The sequence below is a fragment of the Platalea leucorodia genome (genome assembly GCF_965183815.1).
Source record: "Platalea leucorodia genome assembly, chromosome: 8".
Lineage (NCBI taxonomy): Eukaryota > Metazoa > Chordata > Aves > Pelecaniformes > Threskiornithidae > Platalea > Platalea leucorodia.
The window spans coordinates 42,915,309-42,941,987 of NC_138830.1; the positions used below are offsets into that span (position 1 = coordinate 42,915,309).

Consider the following 26,679-nt stretch of genomic DNA (forward strand, 5'->3'; position numbering starts at 1 on the left):
TCATCGCCCTCTACGCCAATCGGCCTGGAGAGGCCCACTTCCTCGGAACGGACCAATGGTAAGGGCGCGGCGCGGCGGCGGGGCGGGGCGGCGCGGGCGGCGCAGTCACATGACGGTGCGCGGCGGCGCTGCGGGGTGTTGCTGGTGGGGGCGGCTTGTGGCGGCGGCGCGACCATGGTGAGGGGCGGCGGGGGGCGGGCGGCCGGGCCGGGGCGCGGCGGGGGGGGCTGGCGCTGGCGGGTGCTGCGGGGTGCGGCCCGCGGGAGCCGGCGCCGGCCTCGCCCTCGCCGCTGCCGTGTGTGCGGGTGGGAGGGGTCCGGCCCGCGCCCGCCGGTGGCCGAGGGGCAGGCCCGGCCGCCCGGGGCCGGCCCGGGCTTGGGGGCTCCCGCTCGCAGCTTCTCGGGAGCGCCGTCAGCGGCGGCGCTCGGCCGGCGGTGGGGGCGGGCCTGGCGGGGCGGGGGGGCTGGAGCCGGGCCCGGAGGCCGCCGCCCGGCCCGGCCCGGCCCGGGCGGAGGTGAGGGCTGGGCCCGTTGTGTCCGCCGTAGCGGCTCGCGCTGTGGTGGGCGCTGCCCGCCGCCGCGGCGGGTCAGTGCGAGTCACTGCTCTACCGGGTTCAGCCGAGTTTGCTTGTAGGGGCGCGGGGGAGGTTGGTGTTTTTATTAGGGAAGCGCTGCTGCACTTGCGGTCCGAGTTGAAGTGTATTTTAGCGTGCTGCTCCTGTCATAAACGCGAGGCTGCGTCGTCTCTCGTGTTGTGTCCGTGCGCTCGTGTTGCCCGCGTTGCAGTCTGCTGTTCAGCTGTTCCTGACCCTCCAGGATTGCTGTTTCAGACTTCCCTGGGGAACCTCCTGTCTCTTCCTGCAGAAAAGGTGGCTTTGCACTGGTGGGCCCAGCTCGATAGAGCTGTTTTGGAACAGGTGTTGGTGTTTATTAGAGAGGGAAACCTGAAATTTCAGCATGAAAATGGCTCTTATTGGGAAATGCTTTTCAATTTTCAATAAAAGTAAGGGGACAATCAAGTTTCCTAGTAAAACTGGAAAGTCTACGTGTTTAGTCTTATGTGGTATTTAATATTCAATAAAATTTTAAGCAGCACTTGTTATAACCATCACAGTGGAGCGTAAACAGTACTAACAGTATCTAGATACTGACGCAAAAACTGAGTGCTTTATAAAGCAGGGATTGCACGCTTCCTAGGCTTTTGGGGCAGACTTTCTTTCTTAAGTTATGTGTATGTTGGTGTAAGTTTAATGCTATACCCTCTAGAGCTGTGTGTGGAGGCAAAACCTGTAATGTTACTTGAAAAATGAATGGAAAATACTTAATTGGGTGATGAGAAATGCTGAATCTACATAGGTAGCAGTCTCTGTCCCCCACATAAATACTTTGTGGTAGTCATTAACTCAAGAATGACACAACTTCCCTCTGCCTGTCACTTCGATGGGAACTGATATCAGGTGATTCAGAAAAAATAAACTTAAGGATGTTAAACATGTTAATCTCCTCTATCACATTAGGCTCCACTGCCATTTCCTATGGCCAAGCTTGGTTTAAACCTTGAAGCTGAATGTTTAAGTACCTTTGACAAGACTGATTTTAAGAGGGCTCTGGCTGTTCTTGGTCATCTCCTGAATAAAAAGTCCAGCCCCTTAATTTTTGTTAATGTCTTGTGGCTTCCTGTGGCAGTAAGTACCAGTTTAAACATGTGAAAAATGTTTTCTTCTCTCTGGTTCATCTTTGAGCTCCTATATTGTGAGATATAATAGAAGTTCTGGAGTTGCCTTCAGTATTGTGGAGTAATGCTTCCTATGTGGTACAAAATGTTTGTGCGGTTTTTGTTATTTCTGAGTAGCTCAATAACTTTTACAGTAGTGCATTGTGTGCACCCAGGCTTCATCTGTACGCTGGCAGTTGTCCCCGTCCACTTCTGTAGCTAACCCATCTTCTGTCTTGGGTAGCATTCATTTTAAATGTCTCAGTGGTGACTTATTGGTAGGTAGTCCTAATAAAATCCAACTAGAGGACGCAGAAAAACCTCCTTGGGTAAATCTCATTCATTGTGGTACTAAACACAAGCATGTGAACAAACAGAAGAAAAAGTCATGTCTGGAATAGGCTGTAAACACATCAGTTATCTAAAGAAAAGTACTTAATCATTTGGAGATTGGAAGAAAATGCACTTTAGAGTGGAACAGAAGCAAAACCTTCTACTTTGTATTATTTATACTCTGCATCCAGCTTAAGTTACCTGTATCGCCAGAATACAAGCTATTTGGTAGGCTCTGCAAGCTTGCCTTGAATTCAGCTGTATTTCAATACTACGTAATTCTTTCTCTTGAGTACTGCAATTTACTAGATTTTTAAGTGGAACGAGCATCTTAACTAGTCAACACATTTACCCAAAATAATAACCATCTTCAGAGTGCCGCTAAGTCTTAAGTATGAAACTAATTATGAATCTTATGAAGTCTTCCCATGAAGATGAGTGTTGGAAAATAAGTAAATCGTACACAATAAGTGTAATGTTCACTTTGTATGTTCAAGAAGAGTTGCTGTTATGGGAATAGGCATGGTCCAGAACAATGTTTGCTGCTGCGATAATACACTTCTCTAATTGTTATTGGCAGGATAACTTGTATTACCCACTCTGATCAGCCAGGCAGTGGACTTCTTCCAAGCTAGTTCGGGGTTTAAAAAAAATTCTTGTTTTCCCAGGCAACTTACAGTTTACTAGCCTTTATTTAAAAAAACAAAGAAACAAAACCTGAAACAAGCAAAGAAAAAAACACACACAAAAAAGAACCATGCCAAAAGCCATCTCTCCTCATCTGCCTGCCAAATTCAGCTGCTGAGTGTTGTGACTTCCATAACTTGCATGTGGCAACTTATGATAGTCCTTTCTTCAAAGCTAGAAAAAGGCTATGGTCTCTTGTACAGAAACTGATAGTGCAGCTGAAAGAGGCAGCTCTCTGTCCCTTCTCCACTGCTCACTTGCTCCCTTGTGGCTTCAGAGGAAAAACGATTAGGGAGCAGGTAAAGCAGAAAACTGCTCACATCAGTTCTCCTTTTTTTTCTCCAACATTTGCAGTGTATCTAATGGGGAGTAAGGCTCAGGCATTTCTGAAGTCTAATGGCTGCATAATTGCTATAAATTGCTTATCTTGTGTTCATGCAGGAGTTTATACCTCATTGTATGTGCTGTTGACAAGGCAGGACATTCTGTGCCTTCATTATGGAGTACTCCTGCTTTTCTCCAGTGTCAAAGGATCTTCCACTTCAAAAGCTTATGTTCAAGATTCTTGTTTGTAGATTGGCATAGGAGTCCACAGAGAAGTTGCATTTTTTGATAAAATAACACTTGAAAATACCATCTTGTGTTATTAGGTTCCTCATTTAAAGTGGAAGATACAGAAAACGAATAGCTTTATTCCACATTGTATCTGACAGAAGAACTGATGTCTGGTTTGGTGTGTGCCCTGCTGACTGTCATTGGTAGGCTTTTGCTGTATGTTCTCTTTTCTTCAGTTGCTTTGTGCTACAAGTTCCTCAAACTTCAGGCATATGTATCAGGAAATGTGTATCTTGATGTGATCTTGTGTATCACTGGCTAATAACCAGGTTATGTGCAGAAATGCTCTACAGTTCTGAAGCTGAAAGTAGCTTGCTTTCTGAAGTAGAAAGAAAAGTGTAAGCTCATAAATATTCAGGCTTTGAAAACTGAAAAGTAAGAAAGAGTTGAAACTTGTTCAGTGGTGCTGCTGTTAAGATGTGTTCTCTTCATGTAGAAGTAAAGCTGCTACAAACAGCACCTGAGACTGCTTTGGCTGTGTGCTTGTTACAATCAGTGGTAGGTTATCTCACTGCCTGTGCAACTGCAAAATGCTGAGGTTGTCTTTTCTTTAGAAATGAAGTGCAGTACCCTTGTAGTAAAGACATCTTTGTTTAGACCAATCACCTTCTCAGTCTTCAAATCAGAACAGATATGAATGTAATTTTACTCTTAATCCTGAAGAGATGCAGATGTTACCTCTTATGGTAACATGGAAATGCTTCTGTCGGTGAATTCAGTCATGTACTTACTACAGTCACAGTGTTGAATACAGTGTGGGGCCTTGCTGCTCATATTTAGAGCAGAAATGGAAATACTGTCAATGTCTTCTGTTGATGCAGACAGAATCTGATGTAAAGCTGACTCTGGCTCATTATAAACAGGAAGGCTAGGTCTGACAGAGCAAGGCTCCAAAATTCCATTATTTCCCCAACTGTTGCTAAAAGACAGTGGTTAAAGTTGCATAAGAAAGTGTATACCTTCAATTAGATATTTCTGATAAGATCATTACTCATATCATCTAAAGCGTAGTCAAACTCATAGTAGCCATTATGCTTTAACCAGTGGTTTTCACACCAAAAGTAAGGAACTGATGCATGTGTGCTCTGCCAGCCACCTGGGGCTGTGGGAAGTATTATGTGTTTCAATAAATGCTGTCAAAGGTGTTGCTGTCAAAGGCCGCCTTTTCACACCCTTACTTGCAAGGTTTTATGTGGTTGTAGGGTGAACTAGGTGAATGGTAAACTATTAATCAGCTGGGCTAGTCTTCTAGCCCATTTGATGCTTTACAGCCTGAACAGCTCTTGCAGCACTACATGGCCCTGTGAGCAAGTGGGGATGGAAGAGCAGGACTGGTAGCTGTGGAAGCTTAATGCCCATTAGAAGGGGGCTTAGGAAGTTGTGGTTAGTGTTAACGTTGCTCCACTGTTTCTAGCTGTGCTTTAATATAGAGATATCTGGTGTGGTTGGACCATATGGCATTCAGCTCAGTAGCGATGCATCTTCTCTAAAGCACTGATATGGGTTCAGGAGACTATAGGGTGTGACAAACGTGCTGGCATAGACTTAATTCAGCAAGTCTGTTACATGATGTTTTGATATTGATTGTTGCACACTAGTCCCAGCACTGTCATTTTCTGTTCCTTGAAAGTCTGATCTGTCATGGAATAAATAAAGCTTAGCAATTACAGCGAAGTTCTGTTGGCAGAGCATAATTGCTTCACAGTTGGAGGTATTCTAGAGTTTGTAGCTATCAAATTGCCTGGGAAATAGGGTCCTCTAGCCATGGATACCACTTTTGCCTTATGCTTAAATAATTTTTTGGAAGACCTGCACTTTATGTGATTAATTACAGAGAACACTTTGTAAGAGGTGCAGTTACTCTAGTTAGAAGAGGTAGTTTTTTCTGTTGACAAAATAAACTTGTTAATTAGTTATTGTGCATGGTTTGAATATTACTGAGGCACGTTGAGTCACAGAAGTGTTGGTTGGAAGGAACCTTTATTTCTTATAGCCTCCTGCTTGAAGCAGGATTGTCGCCACTGTTAGATCAGATCAGCCTTGGTTTTGACTAGCTGGGTGATTGAAAACCTTCAAGGGTAGAGATTTACTGCCTATTTGGGCATGATCAAGGCAAGAACAGTATTGCATGGTACTGTCTGTTTTCTGTATGTGGAAAAGGATAGTGGGGAGAACAAGGGGGAGATACTGTCTGTGACGCTTATTTAGGGACATTCCAGTTGCAGAACAAGAACTCAATTAAATATGGGAGAAAATGGGGTGTGTCAAGGCTGCAATTCTCTATAACCATGAAGTTGCTGTTAAACTAAAACCTCTCTATTTTAATGAAGACCTGAATTTTAATCTGTCCTCAAAAGATACTTATGGGGACTCCAAGCATGGGGAGTGTGGGAGGAGTTGGTACCCAAGATACTGTTTTTAAGAACATTAGGATGAGGTAATTCATGGTCTGCTAGCTTGTTACTGAGATATAGTTAAAAAGAGGAGACCAGGAACCTTCTGAACACAGTGGATGAGGGGAACAAGTATAAATAGTTGAGAAATTACTGAAGCTGCAGGCTCGGAGAACCTGCTCTGCGAATCACTGTGTACATGGTATTTGTCCAGACTAGAGAAGATGTAATTGGGAGGCAACATCAGTGCTTTTATCTCTGTCAATATTTCAGAGAGGCCATCTGAAAACAAACTGCAAGATCAGGAGAGGCTGGGAGGCTCTAATGAGATGGTGAAAACTGGGCCTAAACAATAGGTAGATGGTGGTGTTTCCTTGTAAGGTGTTAGCAGAAAGGCTGGTTGCAGGTAGGGAGAGCTTTAGGGGTTCTGATCTAATTAAATTTGGACATCTTAGAGGATAACTTAAAGATGCTCATAGAAACTGATCTTGTCAATCTGGTAGAGGGCAGGGAGCAGCTGTAGTAGAAGGCCTATTATAGCTGGGTTGGGGGAGTCTAAGGCTATAAGCAATGGATTTAATTAATATTATAAGAAAATTCAGTATGATCCTTGGAAAGGCAAGAGGTGTTGAAAGTTTAAGTTGAAGGCCTGGAATGTGCCTCTTTGAGGAGAGGTAAGAGGAACAGGGTCACTGGGATAAGTCGGGGACAAGAAGAGTTGTTGCTTCTCTTCAGTTCTCTATTGCCTTCTGCAAGTTGCTTCTATCTTCGAGAAAGCACTAACTGTACTTTATCCTTTGCTTATCTGAAACTTGTCCTTAATAGAGTTGTGTGGCTCAGATAGCAGTTAATTGAGAACTTGTGAGTGCAGGAAAGCATCTGTACAGTTGCAGTGTGTGTGGTCTAGGCATTGCTTTGCAGCTCTGTGGAAAGAAGTAACAATGCTTCCTCTCAGCATAGTGATATCTTTGCATTCTCTTGAAGCTTTTTCTTGCCAGATACTTGCACTGGGTTCTTGACCTCTAAATGTTAGAAGGGAAAAGTTGATCCTGGTCTGTTCCCATGGCTTTGCACTCCAAGAAGCAGTGGTGCTCACAGGCTACCCATAACCTATCTCCTCCCTGCCCTCAGGTTTTTGCAGAGTACTGGGAACTTTCTCCCTTGCTCATCACACAGCTATTTCTGACAGCTCTTGAGTGGTCACACTGCAGTGTCACTTGCACTGTGTTCTAAACTACGGGAACCCAGTTTGAATCAAGTCATAAACAGCTTCATAAAAATAATTGAGTTCTGTTTCTTTTTTTTCTTCCAGCCAACAACACAGCAATCTCCTCAGGATGAACAGGAAAAACTCCTGGATGAAGCCATTCAGGCTGTCAAGGTGCAGTCTTTCCAGATGAAGAGATGCTTGGTGAGAATGTGACTTTAAAATGCAATGAAGCCTCTTGTCTGCTAGGAGTAAAACAGTAAATCAATACTAATCTCTAGTGCTGTGAGGAATATTAACCCTTTATGCATGTTTCTGGCAGAGGCTTTGCAAATAAATAAGGCAGCTACTCAATGAGAGTGAGGCTTGAGTGTTCTTTGAATGTGTCTTCCTGATTTTGCTTGAGTATTTGACAAGATAAATTATAAAGATGGACCTTTATAATTTATGTGCTTGCATTTAAGTAAACCTAAACTGAGAATAAGCCTGCCATTTGATATCAGAAAGTTATTGCTCAAATTCATTTTATATGGAACTATATGATGAGAAACTATTCTTGTTTATGTTCAACATACTGGTGTTTTTCCCATGTAGTCTTTTCTTGGCATGAACCACAGACTGTGAGGCTAATAATGAATTACCTGCTCCATAGGATAAATTTTGTAGTGATTAATTGTAGATGGACGCATGAATTATTCTGTGACTGGAAAACACCATTGGCTAGGGTTGTGCCGAGATCTTTATCTTGAAATTATAGCCAAAGCAGGCAGATGATGTCATCATGCGTAGCTTCCTTGGGTTTGAGAAGCCTATTTTTATTTGGAGAAACTGCTTAAAGTTGCAATGAAAACTTAAATATTCCCATATATTTTCACGTGGTTAGCCAAGCTAACTCTGTTTGCAGCCAAATGACAGTAGCAAGAAAGGTAGCACCTCTTCCAGTTTTATACTCTGTGGAATACTTTTGAAATCTTTGAATTAGCTGCAGCTGAGCTTTTCACTGCTATATGTGACTGAATGGCAATATACTAAGTGGATTATAGTAGCAATTCCTTCCATTCTCCCCCAAAACTTAATGCTGCTGCTTATGATGGGTTGAACGAGTATGTATAGGTGGTAGATGAGAAGTTTGTCATGTATCCTGTGATGCCAGGTGATTATATGCATCATAACTGTAAGTTATATGCAGCCTGATAAAGTGTGGCTTTCAGTAAGGTGTTCTTGGGTGAGAAGTGGGGGAAGAGGAATCTAATTCTAACAGTGGTCTGCTGGCAGTGTGTATCCTCTGTCTGCTAGAGGTTTCTTCATGAGATCTGAGCAAAACAACAGACCAGATTGGAGGGGGGAATCTGTTCTGTTTTGCTTGCTGGATAGAATCTGAGTGGTGGGTGGAGATTTGTGCATAAGCAAAATTTTCTTGTAATTTTTTGTACCATTAGGATTACAATTTATTACTGTAGATCTATCTTCAGGTACGTCTTCTTACCACCTTCAGGTATAATGTTCCACTTAATTAGGATGGGCAACGTAGTACAAGCTAGATACTAAATCACTTGATTTAATTAGAATTATCGCTTTCCTGATGTTTACTTAATCTTTGCATGCCTTTTTAAAAAAGCTAAAACTGTAGCTTTCTAAAATACTGCAGTTGCCTAGTATTATTTCTTACAGACTGTTCTCTCTTTCTTCCTCTAAAGGACAAAAACAAGCTCATGGATGCACTGAAACATGCTTCCAATATGCTTGGTGAGCTGCGGACTTCTATGTTATCTCCAAAGAGCTATTATGAGCTCTGTATCCTTTGAAGAGGAAACAGATAGTTGAAATGCTGAATTTGGAAAGAAATGTTCATCTGCTTTTTTGGTACAATGGCATCTTGTCGATCTCGGATATTTGCTACTATTTTTCTTAGTATTTATTTCACTGGATATATTGTAGGAGAATATACACTTATTTGCTCACTGTGTAAGTTCATCTTTTCCCTTTGGTATAAAGCAGGTCTTTAATGTCTTTCATATCTTCCTTTGGGAGGCTTCAGGAGTCTAGTTCTATAAAAATATCAGCTCTGTAAAACAACTCTGCTTGCAGTATGCTACCCCAAAATCTGTAAAACCGACTTATTTTTTGCCCTTCATTATTATCTTAGCTTCTAACCGTAAGTCAGTGCCTCGATGTATTTATGAGTGCATACTGCGGTACTTGAAGGGAAGCCTTTTCATGAGACTGGGGACTAGAATGTGAATATATTGAAATACTAATTTCTCCATGTGTGGATGATATTATTCTGTGAGACATAGTATGCCTTTACTTTAGATACTCTGTTCAATCACATTCATTTGCTTGCTATTTTGATTTAATTTTTTTCCCTTTTCTAATATGCTAATAATGACAATTGAAGGCTTGGGGTTAATTTTGCACGTATATCCCAATAGTGATCATTGTTTCAGAAGTACTACCTACTTGGGTATGATTGCCTTTGGTGCAGCATCTTTCCTCCTTGGTCTGAATGAGCAAATTACTATGTAAATCTATTGTAGAAGTTTTAACTTAAAATCCTTAACTATGAGAAAAAGACATGGCAATTTCTGATGAGCTACACTACTTGGAAGTCTACCTGACAGATGAATTTGCCAAAGGAAGGAAAGTGGCAGACCTTTATGAGCTAGTACAGTACGCTGGAAATATTATTCCAAGACTGTAAGTGTGTATATGTTTGGGTTTGTGTTTTAAAAACTGGTGAATAGTGGTCAGGCTCTGGGTTCAGGTAATGATTGACTCTGCATTCTTGCTTGGCAGCAAGAATTCAGTTTGCAATGGTGAATAGTTTTTCTGCATATCTTAAGAGTGGGTTGCTATGAGACTTCTGAGATTTAGGCCAAGAGTGCAGCTGTAGAAGGCCATTTCCACCTGCCAATGTGTTGGTTTTGCACATGATCAAGATGGAAGCACTTTGATCTTGGCATAAAGTTGGCTTTTGGGTAAAGAGCTGCTCAGTGGAAGATTAACCATGTACTGCATTCTGATCAGTGAGATTGACTGCACATTTATTAACTTTTTCTATTATCTGTTAATGAACTTGTACCTGAGGATCTAGGTCTTAGATCCTCACACACAGTAGATGCTTCATAACCATCTGTCTCTTCAGAGAGTAAGAAGCGTGAGAAGGAAGCTGAAAACTTCTGCAACTTAATTTTTAAAAGCTTTGTGTGTCTGAATACGTGTTTTTGGCTATGTGTTAGCATGCTAGAGATACTGGAAGGCTTATCCTTAAATATGTGACCATGGGGCTGGAGTAGATCTTTTAGATATTTAGACTTAGGACTCAAATTTTGCTTGGTAGTGCAGTTTTTAATTCCTGACCTTATGTGCATGCCAGGAAGAGGCTTTGGAGACACCAGGCTGCATCCTCATGCAGTTTCTGGAGTCTGGCTAATGACTACCACAATGTCTTTACCCTTCTGTGTAATCATTTGAGTTGTCTTTCTGCCTGCTTGATGTAGACTCTAGTTCTCCCTGATGAACACTTCTGGTGCTTTCATGGAGGATCTGTGCTCATCCATGCATGAGGCAGAGAAGCATGCAGGGAGGGTTGAGGCCTCTAAACTGAATATGTGAAGGTTCTGAGCATTATGTTTTTTCTCTTAAGCTGAAGGGGGGTCCAAGTATACTGGAGCACCAGTCCTTTGCACCTTGCCTGTTCCTTCTACCCATTGCTTAATATAGAGATGCTGAAGGAATGAGTACAGGCCTGGCGATTTCCAGAGAGCATAGCATCTATCTGCTAGACTACAGTGTGAAAGAGGCGTAACTGCTTCATCATAATAGATTACTTATCTATATGTGTCAGAGCTGTTTTCCAGCTTAGTGGGTTGCTGGAAGTATAGACAAGCTAGTCTGAGAGCATTCAGAACTTTATGCGTGCTAAGCATTTACACATTCAATATATAAAGCATTGTACTGAGGTCAAATGGCTGTTCAGACTTGCTGTGCTGTGTAGCAGAGGAGAATAGGAGTTGAAAGCTGACTAAATATCCAAAATTATGAGACCTGGATGATATTTTATTGCTTTCTGTGCTTTGGTAATACTGCCAGGATGGAAGAAAGGAACTGTTGCCTTTCAGTGTGATATTGTTACTTTACAATTTATTGTTTGATTCTGTGCCTTTTGCAGGTATCTCCTGATAACAGTAGGTGTTGTCTATGTCAAGTCATTTCCACAGTCGAGGAAAGATATTTTGAAAGACCTGGTGGAGATGTGCCGTGGAGTACAGCATCCTCTTAGAGGCCTCTTTCTTAGAAACTATCTCCTGCAGTGTACCAGGAATATCTTACCAGATGAAGGCGAGCAAGCAGAGTAAGAAAGATGGGCTATAACTTTAGAAAATTATTGTTTTTAACAGAACATATTTAAATTTTCTGTATGACTTAAGGTTTGAGAAGTAGATATGTTAGAATTCTATAGACTTGACAGGTGTTTTGTCCATTAAGAATTCCTTTCCAGAACTAAGGCAAGTGAGGATATGAACCTTTCTTATGAATCCAGATATCCCACCACACACTTCCCCACCCTCCTGCCTTCTTAAAAATTGGATGTTCACCATTGGATGGAAGGATGAATACCTCTGACAAGCTTTTCCTGTTCCTAACCTGTTCTCAATTGCAGTGAAGAAACCACTGGAGACATCAGTGATTCGATGGATTTTGTGCTGCTGAACTTTGCTGAAATGAACAAACTTTGGGTGCGAATGCAACACCAGGGCCATAGTCGGGACAGAGAGAAAAGGGAGCGTGAAAGGCAGGAACTGAGAATCCTAGTAGGAACAAACCTGGTTCGCCTCAGTCAGTTGGAAGGTGTTAATGTGGAGCGATATAAGCAGGTGGGATGTCCATCCATCCTTCGTGACTTCTGTTACTTTTTGCAAACGAAACCGGTTTGGACTTTCAGATGAGGAGCTTGAAGTGTTACAGCTATGCTGAAAGTTCAGTAATCCTGGTGCTTCTTGAACTCTTTCACCTGAGGAAAAGTTCTGAATGCTACTAAACCTGTATAATGTGTTGTGAGGCTAAGGCCATGACTCATGCATTTTTTCCTATAAGCTTGTCTGTAAGGTTGACAAGAAATTTTAAAACTTTCCTTCCTGGTTCCCATTTTACTTATAGAATAACGAGTGAGTTCAAGCAATGTGTACATGTACAGTGTTCTGTGATAGACTTTACAAGTTAAATGAAGCTATGCTTTCCAAAGCATTCAAGAGAACTGTAATTGCATGAAATGATAGTCAAGCAAATGTATTATTTAGAAGTCTGTCCCTTTTAAGTTCTACCATATAGCCGCTGAAAACAATTTTGAGCGGTACTGCTGAGACCCTGAGTAGTGGTATGTGCCAGCAAAGCTAGTAGCACTGACTTACTAAATCAAAGCTTGCAGGTCGTGTAATGTACAAAAGGGACAGATGTCTGCAACCAGTAGATTTTTTTTTTCTCTGAAGGGTAGAACTGCTGAAAACTGGGACTTTTTATCGGAAAGCCTTTTATATAAAAGAATAAGCTGAGAAATGTTAGAAATACTGCTCTGCTTGGATTAAATGCATATGTGTGAATATAAACGTAGAAAGTATTTGTAAAATCACTGCAAGACTTTTTTTTTCCACTATTCCAGATTGTTCTGCCTGGAATATTGGAGCAAGTTGTAAACTGTAGAGATGCTTTAGCTCAGGAGTACCTCATGGAGTGCATCATACAGGTGAGCTGCTTAAATTCAGTTGCAGTGGTGGGACATGGGGACACTTACTCCTATACTTTTAGTCAGATTCAGGCTACTTTCACCGCTTCCTCATGAAATGGAAAACTTCATCGCTGAGACTCTTACATAGTGGCTTGTCTCATATTTTTTACCAGATGGGCAAAGTGGAGATGAATCCATTTTGTGCTCCTTCTGTTGCAGAAGCTTGTAAGCATCTGAGCAGCAGTGCCTGCAGTATGAATTGTAATAGATAGCTGGGCCCTCAAGTTACCATTTATCTTGCATCTCTTGCTTCATGCATTCACCCAGTCAAGGTCAGCTTGGGGAACCCTAAAGCATTTGTAGGCCAGACTGTATTTACGATGTCGCTATTTGCTTTAGAATTACTCTGTTGCATTTTACTGCTGTGTAACAATCGGCAAATTCAGTTTATAACTTGACTATTGATCTAAAACTTCAGGTTTTCCCAGATGAATTTCACCTCCAAACCCTGAACCCATTTCTCAGAGCCTGTGCTGAGCTGCACCAAAATGTGAATGTGAAAAATATAATTATTGCTTTAATTGACAGGTGAGTGACCAAGGGGGTGGAAACTGCCTTGAAGTTAAGTTTGTGTTGTGCACAAGCAGATGATAATTCTTCTAGCATTTAAAGTCTTTCAATTTTTGATACCACTTAACTTCACTGTTTCCATGTTGTTCTATCAGCTGTAATTAAGGCTGTGAAGAATATTACTTCCATAGCTTCTGCTCTCTGGACTCTGCTTTTACAGCTTCCAGTGAAACCTGCTTTAAGGACTAATTAAAACTTGTAAACAGATTAAGCCAGGAAACAACCCATTTAGTATTGACCAATTTTGTGTTTCTGAACTAAAATGGCAGCAGTGTTCTGCTTTGACAGCTATATCGGTCATAGGTACCTCTTGAAAACTTGAAGATCCTAATGGCTAAATCATATATCAAGGATACTTTACCTTGCAATTGTGATCAGAGAACATAACATATGCCTCTTCAGAAAAGAGCTAGTAGGAAATGGAACTGCTTTCTTAAATCTTGGTTTACCACTAGCTTCCTGCCTGTTCTCCCAGAAGTGTGGTTTTCCTGTGGAGGTACTGCTTAAAACTGCTTGCACTGAATTCAGATATGGGGGAGAGATCAGAACCGAAGTTTTGATTTGTATCCTGAAAGGAAACAACACAGATTATCAGTGAGTACCTGTACTTCCTTAGTGCAGAAAGGAAGTGCACTTATATGGCTTTTTGACGCCTCAAAAAAGCCTTGTCCTTGCATTTGCACACAAACTTGTGTACCTTTGTATATCTGGTCCATGAACCAATGTATGGACTTCAGTTACCATAGGGATCTTGAGTCCCACTGGCATTCAGCAATGAGTAGGGTTGTTGTGGCTTTGTTTCTTCTCTAATGCCTGGAGATGGAGCACGTATCTTATGCATGACTGCTATATAACTTAGGATCTTGAATTTTTTACTTAACAAATCTGTAGTTTTTCTCCAGGTTACATCAGATCTATTTGTTTAGCACTTCAGTCTTATTGGCGTATCTTTCAGTATTTGTGCATTTGGCAGAGAAGCAGCTCTGCCTTCATCCAGAGATATTAACAAGAATTCATTGATTTCCTACATTTTTCTGCTGTGGCTGAGACTTTTCAGAAATTTGTTAGCTTTAAAAAAACCCCACAAAACCCCAAGAAGCATTACCTATAACAATCTAATTTTTGAGACTGTCTATCTTGAGACTACTTTCAACAGAGGTCACAGGATCATGCTAGGTTCTTACATTAGTGTGTAGCAATGTAATTCTTGCAAGAAGGCTTTCCTCATGTAGCTTTTGCTGTCAAGTCTACTTAGAGGACTTCAACAGCTTTGGTATTACCTGCACAGTAAGTTTTCTGTTCTTACTGTTACAACCAACAGTACTGCTACTGTGTTTTGTTGGGCTACTAATAGCGTCTTCCAGAGCCTTCCCATTTGGCTACAGGACAAGGGTAGATAGGTAGTGGTGTGATGATTATCATCTTTGTAGTATGGTCACTTGTGCTTTTGACTATAATGTTACTGCAAGTGTTGGAGGATATGAGTGGATCTGTTCTTGGAATCCATGCAGGTAGGGAAGATATTGCTCTTGTGTTTGGATTGGAGTTGTTAGGAGCAATTGTTATGCGTTTCAGTATTGCGTAGTTAAGATGTGAATCTGCCCTATACAGGTAGTGTCTGTTTGCATTTCTCATCTTTATTTCAGCTGGCATGGGATAATTGAAACTGAACGTCAATGACTGCTGAAGAAGCTTGTGAAGCTTTAGTCCCTGTTCCCATGGGGCTTTCCTGTTACAGGAATCTTTCTGCAAATAGTCTTGCTGCTTTGGGATCTTTCTTGCCTTAATAAACCATTCATAGCTTTTAATTATGCTGCCATCTGCCTGCAACTTGATCATACTTTGTAGCATGCTGACCTTACCCTCTGAGCTGTTGCCAAGAAAAGCTGCCTTGAGAAAAGGCAGTGATTGTTCTTGGCTTTAGAAAGTCTGCTTGTTACCACCCTAATGAAATAAAGAGTAGTTCAATGTCTATTTTTCCTGGCAGTGAAGTGTTTTGGCACTTCAACCTTTTCTTACCTGCCTCCTTGTTTCAGGCCCAAAGTTCATTCAGAATCAAAGTTTAGAAACCCTGGAAGAAATAACTTAAAAAAAATTTAATCGAGTGCCTTTTCCTAAATATTTTTTTTAGGTCTTTCTCTAATTCAGAATAGAATAATCCTCTAATGATTAGAAAGCAAAGATAGCAATGCAGAGCTTTTGAAGCTGCAGCTTTGGTGAGGTGCTAGCCTTCCTATAGTGATTCTTCTTATCTTGTATCTGATCTCTGCGGAAATGGTGGTTGGCCTGACTTTCTCCTGTTACAGATAGAGATAGCTCTACAACATCTTTTGGATGCTTGCTGGATAGCAATCTCTTGCTTTGTATTTTTACCAAAAAAGTATTCTCCTCCACTTCAAACTTACTTTGTATTTTGCTTTTGGCAAACAGTGGAAGTCCCAAACATGTTGGTTTATCTTTGGAGACAAAGCATAGTTAAGTCAGCATATTTCTTCTGTTTTTTCTCTGGAGACTGTTTTGCAGAGAATGCTACTGCATGTCTAACTTCAGTAATATCACTGAGTGGATGCAGGATATTTGCTCTTCCATCAGCCTACTCTAAACCTCTTTCTCTGCTGGAAAGAACAGAACACTTGCCGCTAGGTGAAGAACATGGATTATGAAACGTCCTTCTTGCTCTTTCTTCATTTTGCTATCTCTGTCGGCACTCTTTTCCAGGACTGATATTTACCAGGCTCAGTTGCTCTTAAGGCTTCTGACTTCCATGAATTTTGTTTTTGCTTGTAATGGAGTTTGCAAATATACCTAAAGGACTTGCTTTTTCTGCAAGTATCTTTTTCTGGCCTGTATCTGAGGAGTGGAAAAACTGTGCTGACCAAGCTGCTTTCCTTTATCTGTTATCAGGTTAGCTTTATTTGCACATCGTGAAGATGGACCTGGTATCCCAGCAGATATCAAACTGTTTGACATCTTTTCACAGCAGGTTGCTACTGTTATACAGGTATGCTGCGTATTCTTGCAAGCAGTTTATGGGATTTTTTTTGCAAAGTTATGTCCTTTTTTATCAACTCAGTGCTGTCTTAAATTTCAGTCTCGCCAGGACATGCCCTCAGAGGATGTGGTATCTTTGCAAGTTTCTCTCATTAACTTGGCTATGAAATGCTACCCGGACCGTGTTGACTATGTTGATAAGGTGTTGGAGACAACCGTGGAAATATTCAATAAACTTAATCTGGAACAGTAAGTAAATGTCTCTTGGATTCTCTCTGGAGTTGCACCACATTTGGCAAGATAGCAGAGAGACATACTTTGGATGTGTAAGGTTACTGCTTTTGTGCCAAGCTATAGAGGATCATGATGAACTACTGACTACCCAGGACTTGCTCACCTGTGCATAAATACTACTGCGCAGCTGCACAGCTACACAGTGTGTATGCCAAGCTGTCTGTAGTCATTATCTGTTCGTCCCTTACAGCACTCTACCGTTCTTCTGTTGCTGAATTTGCAGCCACAGTCTCTGCTTCTGCTATCAGCAACTTAAAATGTGCAGTTTCCACTACACATCCTAAAGAGCAAGATATGACTTGTTTTGATACTTTATTTCCTATCTCCCTAGCAGCAAGTTGCTTAGATGTTGTGGTATACATCAGAGTTGGTATTGAGGCAGACTTTAAATCTGTCTACATGTGTGAACTCTTGACTAATTGTGTTTTTTGCATATATTTTCTTTTAGTATTGCAACAAGCAGTGCTGTTTCAAAGGAGCTGACTAGACTTTTGAAAATCCCTGTTGATACTTACAACAATATCCTGACAGTTCTGAAACTAAAACATTTTCACCCACTCTTTGAATACTTTGATTACGAGTCCAGGAAGAGCATGAGTTGTTACGTGCTTAGCAATGTATTGGATTATAACACAGAAATTGTGTCCCAAGAACAGGTATGATACAAGTTAGCTCGAAATTCTAGGTATTTAAACTACTCTTTGAAGAATTGAAAAGATGTACCAAGTGACTTCATGCAGGGCATGCTTTGTTTCCTAGCCTTCATGCCCCTGCATGCCCCCGCCTCCTCGTCTTAGTAGCACAGGCTTTATTGCACTTCATAATTGTTCCACCCATGTTCTTAAATATCTTGTCTTTGCACACCTTACCTAACCTCCTCCTAGAGACTACTTCTATTAGGTTTGAACAAAGACCCTGAATCCCCTTAAAACTAGGCCTGTTACCTAAAGAAGGCTGGATAGTACTTTTGGAATCTGAATTTCCTCTGTACTGCTGTGCTGTCCCACTTGTGCTAAGAGGGACCCTTCTTCACAGACTATAGCAAATATGTCCTAAAGCATCACCAACGAATAGACTTTCCTAGTGCTTTGTCAGCGCTATGAATGGCTGTAAAGATGCTCCCAGTTGCTGTCAACTTATGCTTATAGACTACTCCAGTTTAAACAGAGCTTATTGCCTTTAACAGGTTGATGCGATCATGAATTTGGTATCCACGCTGATCCAGGATCAACCGGATCAGCCTGCTGAAGATCCTGACCCTGAGGACTTTGCTGATGAGCAGAGTCTTGTGGGAAGATTTATTCATCTTTTACGTTCAGATGACCCTGACCAACAGTATCTGGTATGGCGATCAGTGCTTCTGAATGCTTGTGCTCTCTGAACTGTCAGTTCTTGCATTATTTACTATACAAGAATTCAGTGTAGCTGGGAGCTGGGCCATCACTGCTCTGGCACTACAAACTCAGTAGAAAACATTATGTATGACACCTTTAATGGTAGTATGAAATGTTTATTTGGAAAAAGCAGGCGAGGGCTTAAAAGCATTTGTGGATTTAAACTTTTCGTCCCATGAAGTGGCAGTTTGGATGCAACTATATTAGTTTATGGTAACTCTTAATTAACATTCCGACAACTTCATATAACCATCTAGCTAAAAAGCAGCAAGCGAAATTTGGAGCACTGTGCCATTTGCATTCTCTTGGTATCAAAATACACAACAAAGCTCAGAAAATACAGCTAGTATGTTTGGCCTCAGGGACTCTAATTAGTGTAAGTATATGGTCTTCATATAGCATGTAGTATACTGCTGCTTAGTGGGTACAAGTGTTTTTCCTCTCTGCTTGGTCCATCCTTAATAGCAGATTTGATATGGCCTTAAAATTTAGCATTATGTTACTTGTAACAGTTTGAGCTGATCCATCAAAGCTTTATGTAGCTCTCTGATGTTAGTCTGCTATTTCTGGCTTTAATTTATTTCAAGTTTAAATGATTTCCCTATATTAACAAGTGTGTGTTGGGGCAGAGGGATGAGGATATTCTGTCTATGCAAAATCCATTGGAGAAGCTGGCAGAAGATGTGCTGAAGTTGGAAGCTGTTACAGATTGCAGCAGCTAGAGTTAGCACTAGTCAGAGCTCAGGCCTGAGTAGGGACTACTGTGAAGTTACAGGTAGTGTGCCTGAAATACAATTGGCTGACTCTGTTTTAAAGTTGCAGCAATATCATACCCTATGAACAGTGAGAGTAGACCAACATCATCCAGTAGAAGCTACGCATAACATTACTGGCATTCATTTAGCTTGGGTTTAAAATATTGTATAAAAACTTCTTGCTTGAAATGTAGAGCTTTGCTGTTCTTGGGGAGAAGCATAACTGTAAGGCCTGTACAAGGATTGGAGGCAGTTGTGTTTCCGGACATGCTCTTCATTGACTGCATTATTTCTGAATATTGCTGGAATAAGGCAGGAAGGTCAACCAGGTTTTCATTCATTTCAAGAATTATATGGGTTGATTACAGCTAGCAAGTACCATATTCATATAGGAAAAGCCAAGATAGCTAGGTTTTTGGTTTGGTTGGGTTTTTTTGGTTTTGGTTTTTTTTTTTTTGCTAATAGAGAACAAAGCTTCCCTCAAAGGGGTGCTGGCACTAAGGGAGTTGGGATATTTTTACCCCAAAAGACTTTGCATAGCTAGAGGTGTTGAAGCTGGTTTTGCAAAGCGTCTAAACGTCAGGCTGTCTTTTTTTCATCTTGCAATGCCTAGCTTTAATCAGATTGACCACCTTTTAAATGCCATCATAGGCCTTGTCAAATTACCTTTTGGATAGATTTCTGTAAGCTACTTACACCTTTTAGTAAAAATGCTTAATAGCTTCTTGATGAGCATCACGAATGCTTGTAGCAAATTTTCCTACATTACAGGAACAGTAGGAAAAAATCCGAGACTGTGGGATTTTTACAGCATCTCACTTTAAATTATGCATTCTGTGTGGAAGAGATCTGAAATGCAAATTCAAACACCTTACTGCATTACAAGCCGAAGTGGCTAATACAGTGTATTGTGGGTGATGACAGATTTCTATTTATTCATGTTATTTACATAAATTCTAGATGTAATCTAAAAATATATGTAGGGTTGGACATTGAGCTTCACTTCTAAGTGCTTGTTTCAGAGTGGTAACAGGACTGCAATGACCAGAAAGCAAGGTACTACCTGGCTATAGTAACTAGGCGTCTTTGTCCTGACACTTAAATATAAAACAAAAAAAACCCAACCCAAACCAACCAACCAAACAAAATCAAACCGTTTGAAACTCTGATCTCTAGTAGAAATTTTCTGAAATTTGGTTTCAGAAGTTTTAGTGTAAAAGATGGCATGTCTGAGTTTTTGTCCCCTTTGAAAGGGGGACAGGTGATTACAAACAACAAATGTAATGTAATGTTTAGCTTGCTTGGAACAGATTGATTAATTTCTCTTCTGATACCTGGAGTTCTTGCTGTTCCTGAGAATTCTGGTTATGAGAATACATGACTAACTATATCAATAGATTGAAATAATCCCAAAATAAGGTGAAGGGGAGAAGCTAACAGTACAAACAAGTAGAGCTCCTTAGTCCCTCTCCACAGGTTTAGAACAAGGGTGATAGGCAGAAAAGTATCACATTCATGTTTGTGTGCAGCTTGTGCTCAAAACTGAGAAAGGCAATAAAAGAAGCTGTCATTAATGAGCACAATGAAAATCTGAAAACAGGGAAAAACAGCAAAAGTTGCAAGTGTGGCTACCAGAATGTGGCACTATAGTCTTTCTCTCAGAGTATGAGAAGCCTTATTGACTTGTGTTTAGTTTTATGAAGCTTCGTTTGTTTCTTTTACTTTCATACAGGCTACTGTAAGAAAGAATAGTCCTTTTTGTAGCTTCTGTTGAGTTGAGGAGAGAATTTATCTGATGTCATTATTAAATGCAAGCTCAGGCAATTTACATCTTGCTGCACAATTCAAAATGTATCTGCAGTTAATATAGTACAGGTGTTGCCTAACACTTACTGAGCAGCTGTAGGAAAACTTTGGGCAGATACCACATAAAAATCTACAGAGACAGCACAAATTTAATTCAAGTAAAGCAACTTGTATGTAGTCCCCCCAAAATACTGTAATTTATCTGATGCTAACACGATGTCTTTCTGATGCTCTTGTTCCATAGAGTGCAGATTAAGTTATAGACGCAAATAACACACCTCTCTCAAGAATTCTCTAAGGTTACAGTGCTTCTGTTTTAGATCCTAAACACTGCCCGGAAACACTTTGGTGCAGGTGGGAACCAACGTATACGTTTTACACTGCCACCATTGGTTTTTGCTGCATACCAGCTTGCTTTTCGCTACAAAGAGAACTCCAAAGTGGTAAGTTGACCTCTAGGTAGCTTTTGTATACTTGCTTCTGTTTGGCTTTCTTAAAAATGCATTTTGTCTGGCTACAGTATGCTAAGACTTGATACAGAATGCTAGAGTTTTTTTTTTGCTCGAGGCAGATTTTTACTTGAGGTGTGACTGCTTTCTAATTTGAGGAGGATTTTTATCAATTCATATTAAATTACCTCAGTGCTTGAGGAATGATGAAGCAGAAATTGGCTAGTTGTGTTTATTCATGAAGGTGACTGATGATGTGTTTTTACGTGGAGACCAGAGAACTACAACACTGCAAGTGATGGCATGAAACTGATTTAAATCTGGATATTGAAATTCATCAACTTCCACATCTGTAGCTGTACTATTTAATGTTTCTAAAAGCAAGTGCTTCTTTGTAGGTTAACTTATACGGTAGTTGCAAAAGTGAATACTAAAACAATCACTGATCCATTTTGGGCCTTTAATGCTTTCTGATTGAGATAGCTTAAATATATGTTTTTCCCTTATTGTGGTGGCTATATTGTGGTGAAATAAGTTAAAATGCTGTTAAAACACTCCTCAAAATGAATGTTTTAAAATTCTTTTCTACTTCTGATTGATGCTTCAGGATGAATAATTAGCTAAGTGAACAGAAATTCTAGGCTTTTGCTCAGTTATGTTCTAAGCATAGCTGTGGTAACTGTAAATCAGTGTAGACTTCTGAGGAAGGTTTCTACGAGCTGGTAGGAAAAATGGGTGTGAACTTGTAAATGGAAGAAACACTTTGTGAAGACCCCATGAGGTCAACACAGTACTGCTAGGGCACTCACTACTACTGCAGTACATAAGTGGCTGGAGTGGCGTGCAGAAGACAACAGGCTGGAGCACTTAGCAGGTCTTATTACAATTTAGATTCTCTTTTCCTTATAGCAATAGTCTTGTTCAAGCTTTGACTTGTTTCACTTCTCTAGGATGACAAATGGGAAAAGAAGTGCCAGAAGATCTTCTCGTTTGCTCATCAGACCATCAGTGCTCTGATCAAAGCAGAACTGGCAGAGCTGCCTCTCCGTCTTTTCCTACAAGGAGCACTGGCTGCAGGAGAGATTGGCTTTGAGAATCATGAAACTGTGGCCTATGAATTCATGTCCCAGGTGAGTGTCCAACTATTACAGTCACTGTCCTGTGCTACCTTAAATTTGGCTTGGGTAGGTTTCCTGAACAGTGAACCATCCAGTGTGATTTAAAACATCTGAAACGACTGACAGCTACTGCTACTAGGTAGAAACTCCTCATCTTCATTCTTGCTTCCCAGGCTGCTGTGGAATTAAGCTCCATTGCTCCTGATTTGAATACTCAGTCTGACAACATGTGGTATGTTACAGTGCTGCCTCCTGCTCGCATAGTTGGTTCACTGGAGGAGCATAGCTGTCTCAACATAAAATGCTCCTTCACTGCTTCTAAGACCGTCTCCCAGCTGCTGTTATCTAGCTGGTATTGCCCTGCCCACAAGCACTCTTTGGAAGTTCTCTAAAATTTCCAGTGTTCACAACTGCCATGCTGGACTTTGCTAATTAAAATCCTTGTATTGAAACCCATTATATTTATTCTGAAAATTCACTTAAACCTGTTACTTGGTCTTAAGCCTTACTTGTTGCAAAAACCTTCCTATCCTCCCCATCAGATAAAGAACCAATGTATTTAATGTTATCCACGTTGCAAGCTTTGTCCTAATCTTTTCTCTAATACCGCTACTAATGCACGTTGTTAAACTGAGTCGCTGATAACCGCAGCCTTTCCTCACTGTCTTGTATCAGTTGCCATTGTAGCACAATTCTGAAGGTGAGAGCAGCATGACAATTATGTACCTTCTATTAGAAATATGGTTTAAGATTTTTAGTCTTGTGCATTCTCTCAAGGCTCTTCGTCCACGTAGCGGCAATGCAAACACTTTTCTTACCTACTCTGTGGTCGCTGACATACCACTCAGCTTCTGCTCTACTGTTTTGTGTGTTTCAAAGAACGAAATCCTTTTCAGGGACTATTTCTGCTACTGAAGTTTCGTATTTGAACAGATGCTTGAAATAAGGAAAAACTCATAATATTCAGGTTATATGTAGGATCACATTTGTTTACTATGATCACTTAAGTCAGAACTATTTCTTGCAAGACTTACTTCTAGTCTGTGTATTTAACTTGATTTTGACACTCTCAATGAAAGATCTTTTTTCCTGCCTGAAGCTTTTAATATAAAACTGGACACTTTCCTGCCATGTCACTAGCAGGTGTGATTTGGTGTTTTTTCTGATGTGTTCTAAAGCAGTGATTAAGAGTCTTGCTTTCTCCCTTGGCTAGGCCTTCTCTCTATATGAAGATGAAATCAGTGATTCAAAAGCACAGCTGGCTGCAATCACCTTGATAATTGGGACATTTGAGAGGATGAAGTGCTTCAGTGAGGAGAACCATGAGCCTTTGAGGACTCAGTGTGCGCTGGCAGCCTCTAAGCTCCTTAAGAAGCCAGACCAATGCCGGGCTGTGAGCACTTGTGCCCATTTGTTTTGGTCTGGCCGAAATACTGACAAGAATGGAGAGGAGGTAAGAACAAAGTGACAGCAATGTAACACATAACTACCTCGGTATAGTTCTGCCTTTCTTCTGAAGGCACTTCTAAAGTAGATATATCACTTAGTGATGTAGAGTTGGCTGGAATGTATTCTAATACATGAAGCTTCTAAATCTCACTGCAGTGTAAGTTGCATAAATACAAAAATGGAGAAAACTCAAATTTAAGGGTGGAAGTATTATGCAAGCTTTTGAGTGTCAACTAGTTTAAGACTGGCTGTCAAAGTACAGTCTGCATTTTGCATGTGTTTATTATAGTAGCTGTGTTTGCGTGTGAACTACTAAACTTCCAAATTAAAGATACAAGTTGTTGAAGTTAAAGGTAAAAAAAAAATGTGTATTCTTCAAGGCTTGTCACATAAGCTGTTGTAATTATAAAGAGCAGTGTTTGAAATCTGTTTCTCAAAGTATGCATTAGTGTACATATTACAAAATTGAGTTCATTGATCTCATAATTGAAGGTTTTCAACAACTGTTCATGTTATTGCCTGATTTAACAAAACTTAAAATTGGTGGCAGCCAAGCAAGGTAAGCTTTCAATGACAGCTTGTTCTGCCCAGTTTGTGTAGTTCTGTGTTTCTGTGGTAGACCACCAGGAAATGCCATATATGTGCCAAGGGAAGGGAGCCACTGGAGCTCCCTCAGGTTCTTTTATTTCTTGTAACATTTGGTTTTTTCCTTCTAGCTTCATGGAGGAAAAAGAGTGATGGAGTGTCTAAAGAAGGCTCTGAAGATAGCAAATCAGTGCATGGACCCTTCTCTGCAAGTCCAGCTTTTCATAGAAATTCTGAATAGATATATCTATTTTTATGAAAAGGAAAATGAGGCGGTGAGTGGAAATGCATTCTCTCTATTGCATATTTTTTAAATAGCATTTCTTTAAGCTCTTCATTCACACTTACACCCCAAATCATGTCTCTTCGACTTGCTCTGTAGCCTCTCGCAAGAGGCACAAGTTCTGGTAATAACAACAGAGTAGTCAATTCTTGATACACTAGTAAAATTGTCGATAAAAATTCATTCTTCTTACATGGGGGAAAAACACCAAACACTTGTGGTTTAGTTATGAAGTTAAATATTGTGAAACTTGGATACCTGAAATATTTATTAGATCAAAAGTTACTAGGACTGAGAGTCTTAATACTTTCTCATCTAACTTTAGAGGTACCTAACTTAATATGTACATAAGGGAAAGAAAATTCTTACAGCTGTTCAAGGTCACTGCTGAGTGCACCACAAAGGGTTGGTGTAAGCTTCAATTTCAAGAAATAGATATGACATCTCATGTACCAGTTTAAATTCTGCATCTGGAATCCGAGATGGTTACCTCATACATTTTCTGTTAGCAGATAACTAGTTAACTTTTCGAGTTTGAAAAAGCTGCTTGGTCAAGTAGAGATCAACATCGCATCTCATGTCATCATTTGATCAAGAGCAGACATTAATGAATACCCTGTAGCTCTGAGAGAATGTCTAAAGAGATTTTAGGGATTTGCTGACTTTACAGCAACTGAATGGCTTCCTGCTATAGTAGTGGTCTAGTACAGGAGATGCTGTATCTGATGGAGATGAAAATAAAACTTTGGATTTCAAAGCACTTGGCAGATGTAAAAATAGCCTCTGGATACAGTGGTGGTCTGCAGTGCATATTGTGCTGTGGGTTCTGTGTAGTGCTGGAGTTAACACCATAGGCAGCTGTACTTTCCTAGGTAATGACTTGATCACTAAGAATAACTTAAAATCTGATATTACCATCCTGACTGACTTCTGCAAGAAATAGATTATGTTAGAGAGCGTAGACAATCTGATTATGTGCTTTATTTGTTTAAAGCTTTTTAAATTTGTATTGAATAAACTGGAGAGAAATGCTGTGGTAGAAGTTACAAAGCGATCAGGTTAATGACTTCAGTAGTTCTTCACATTTGCTGGGATGGGGGTAATTTCCACAAAACTCAAATCAGAATGGTCCTATGAGGAGCAAGAGAAGGCAGTCTCCAACAGTTTGTCTGCATGCAGTCTTATCAGTATTTCTAAGAACTGTCCAAATACCAATAGTTTAGAGAGAAGTCTGTTAAAACTCATGTCTATGCACTTGTACACAGGTCTTGTTGATGACTTCTGTTCTGTTTACATTCTCCTGTAGGTGACAATTCAGGTTTTGAATCAGCTTATACAGAAGATAAGAGAAGATCTCCCAAACCTTGAGTCTACTGAAGAAACAGAGCAAATTAACAAACACTTTCACAACACACTGGAGCACTTGCGTCTGAGGAGGGAATCACCAGAATCTGAGGGGCCAATTTATGAAGGTCTTGTTCTTTAGGAAGATACACACTGTACTTATTTCTTTTCATTTACATACCCTATGTTTTTTTTTAAGATAGATTCATAGGTTGTGCCTTTCAGAAATGTCAGGTTAAGTTAACATTCATGTGTTCAGTCTGGCACTTCAAACACTTGTGTTGAGTGCTCTAACAAATTTGAAAGGTTGGACCAGCAACTACAGGTTTCATCAGTTAGCATGGCTGAAACTTTCCTTGAAATCCACGTGACATGGTAGGGCTCTTCTGGTTCCGATTCCTCTTCTGTCTGTTCACTGTTGCTTCTGTAGCACTAGAGTTCTAAACTGCCAGCGACTGTCATCTGAAACTGTGGCCAATCCTTACAGAGCATCAGATCTTTGGGATTATTGTATGTCAGATTCTGCTTGTGCTTTTCTTTTAATGCAAGTTAAGACTAAGTGTAATATTTTTCCCTAAAAACTAGAATATATTAATGCATGTTTGGAGAGTTTTAAAGTACCATGTTCAAAAACAGAAGTTATATTTTGCATATTAAGGCTCTGTGACATTCAGTGAGGGCCAGTACTGTGCACAGGGCGTATTTATCAAGATAATTTTGTTCCAAATAGTATAAAAATAGAGAAATTGCAATCTATATAGATATGTATAACCTTCATTACTGTAAATTTAGGGGAAAATGCATTACACAAGTTTATTCGGTATCATGATTTTGCACCAGTGAAACAATAAAGTTGCTATTAACACCTGTTGTTTCATGTCTCTTCAGAGCCCACTGTTGAACCCAAT

General features: G+C 40.4%; 1 protein-coding gene across 1 annotated transcript; it reads left to right on the plus strand.

Annotated features, from left to right (window-relative positions):
- Window positions 1-98: 98 nt before the first annotated feature.
- Window positions 99-26,636, plus strand: VPS35 (VPS35 retromer complex component). Its single transcript, XM_082320101.1, has 17 exons — window positions 99-177; window positions 7,054-7,152; window positions 8,646-8,742; window positions 9,522-9,645; window positions 11,120-11,302; window positions 11,612-11,825; window positions 12,608-12,691; window positions 13,152-13,261; window positions 16,208-16,304; window positions 16,395-16,543; window positions 17,037-17,244; window positions 17,775-17,930; window positions 20,864-20,986; window positions 21,943-22,122; window positions 23,324-23,563; window positions 24,276-24,419; window positions 25,734-26,636. Exons 1-17 carry the CDS (start codon window positions 175-177, stop codon window positions 25,911-25,913), a joined length of 2,391 nt encoding a protein of 796 aa, XP_082176227.1. The 5' UTR covers window positions 99-174; the 3' UTR covers window positions 25,914-26,636.
- The last annotated feature ends 43 nt before the right edge of the window (window positions 26,637-26,679 follow it).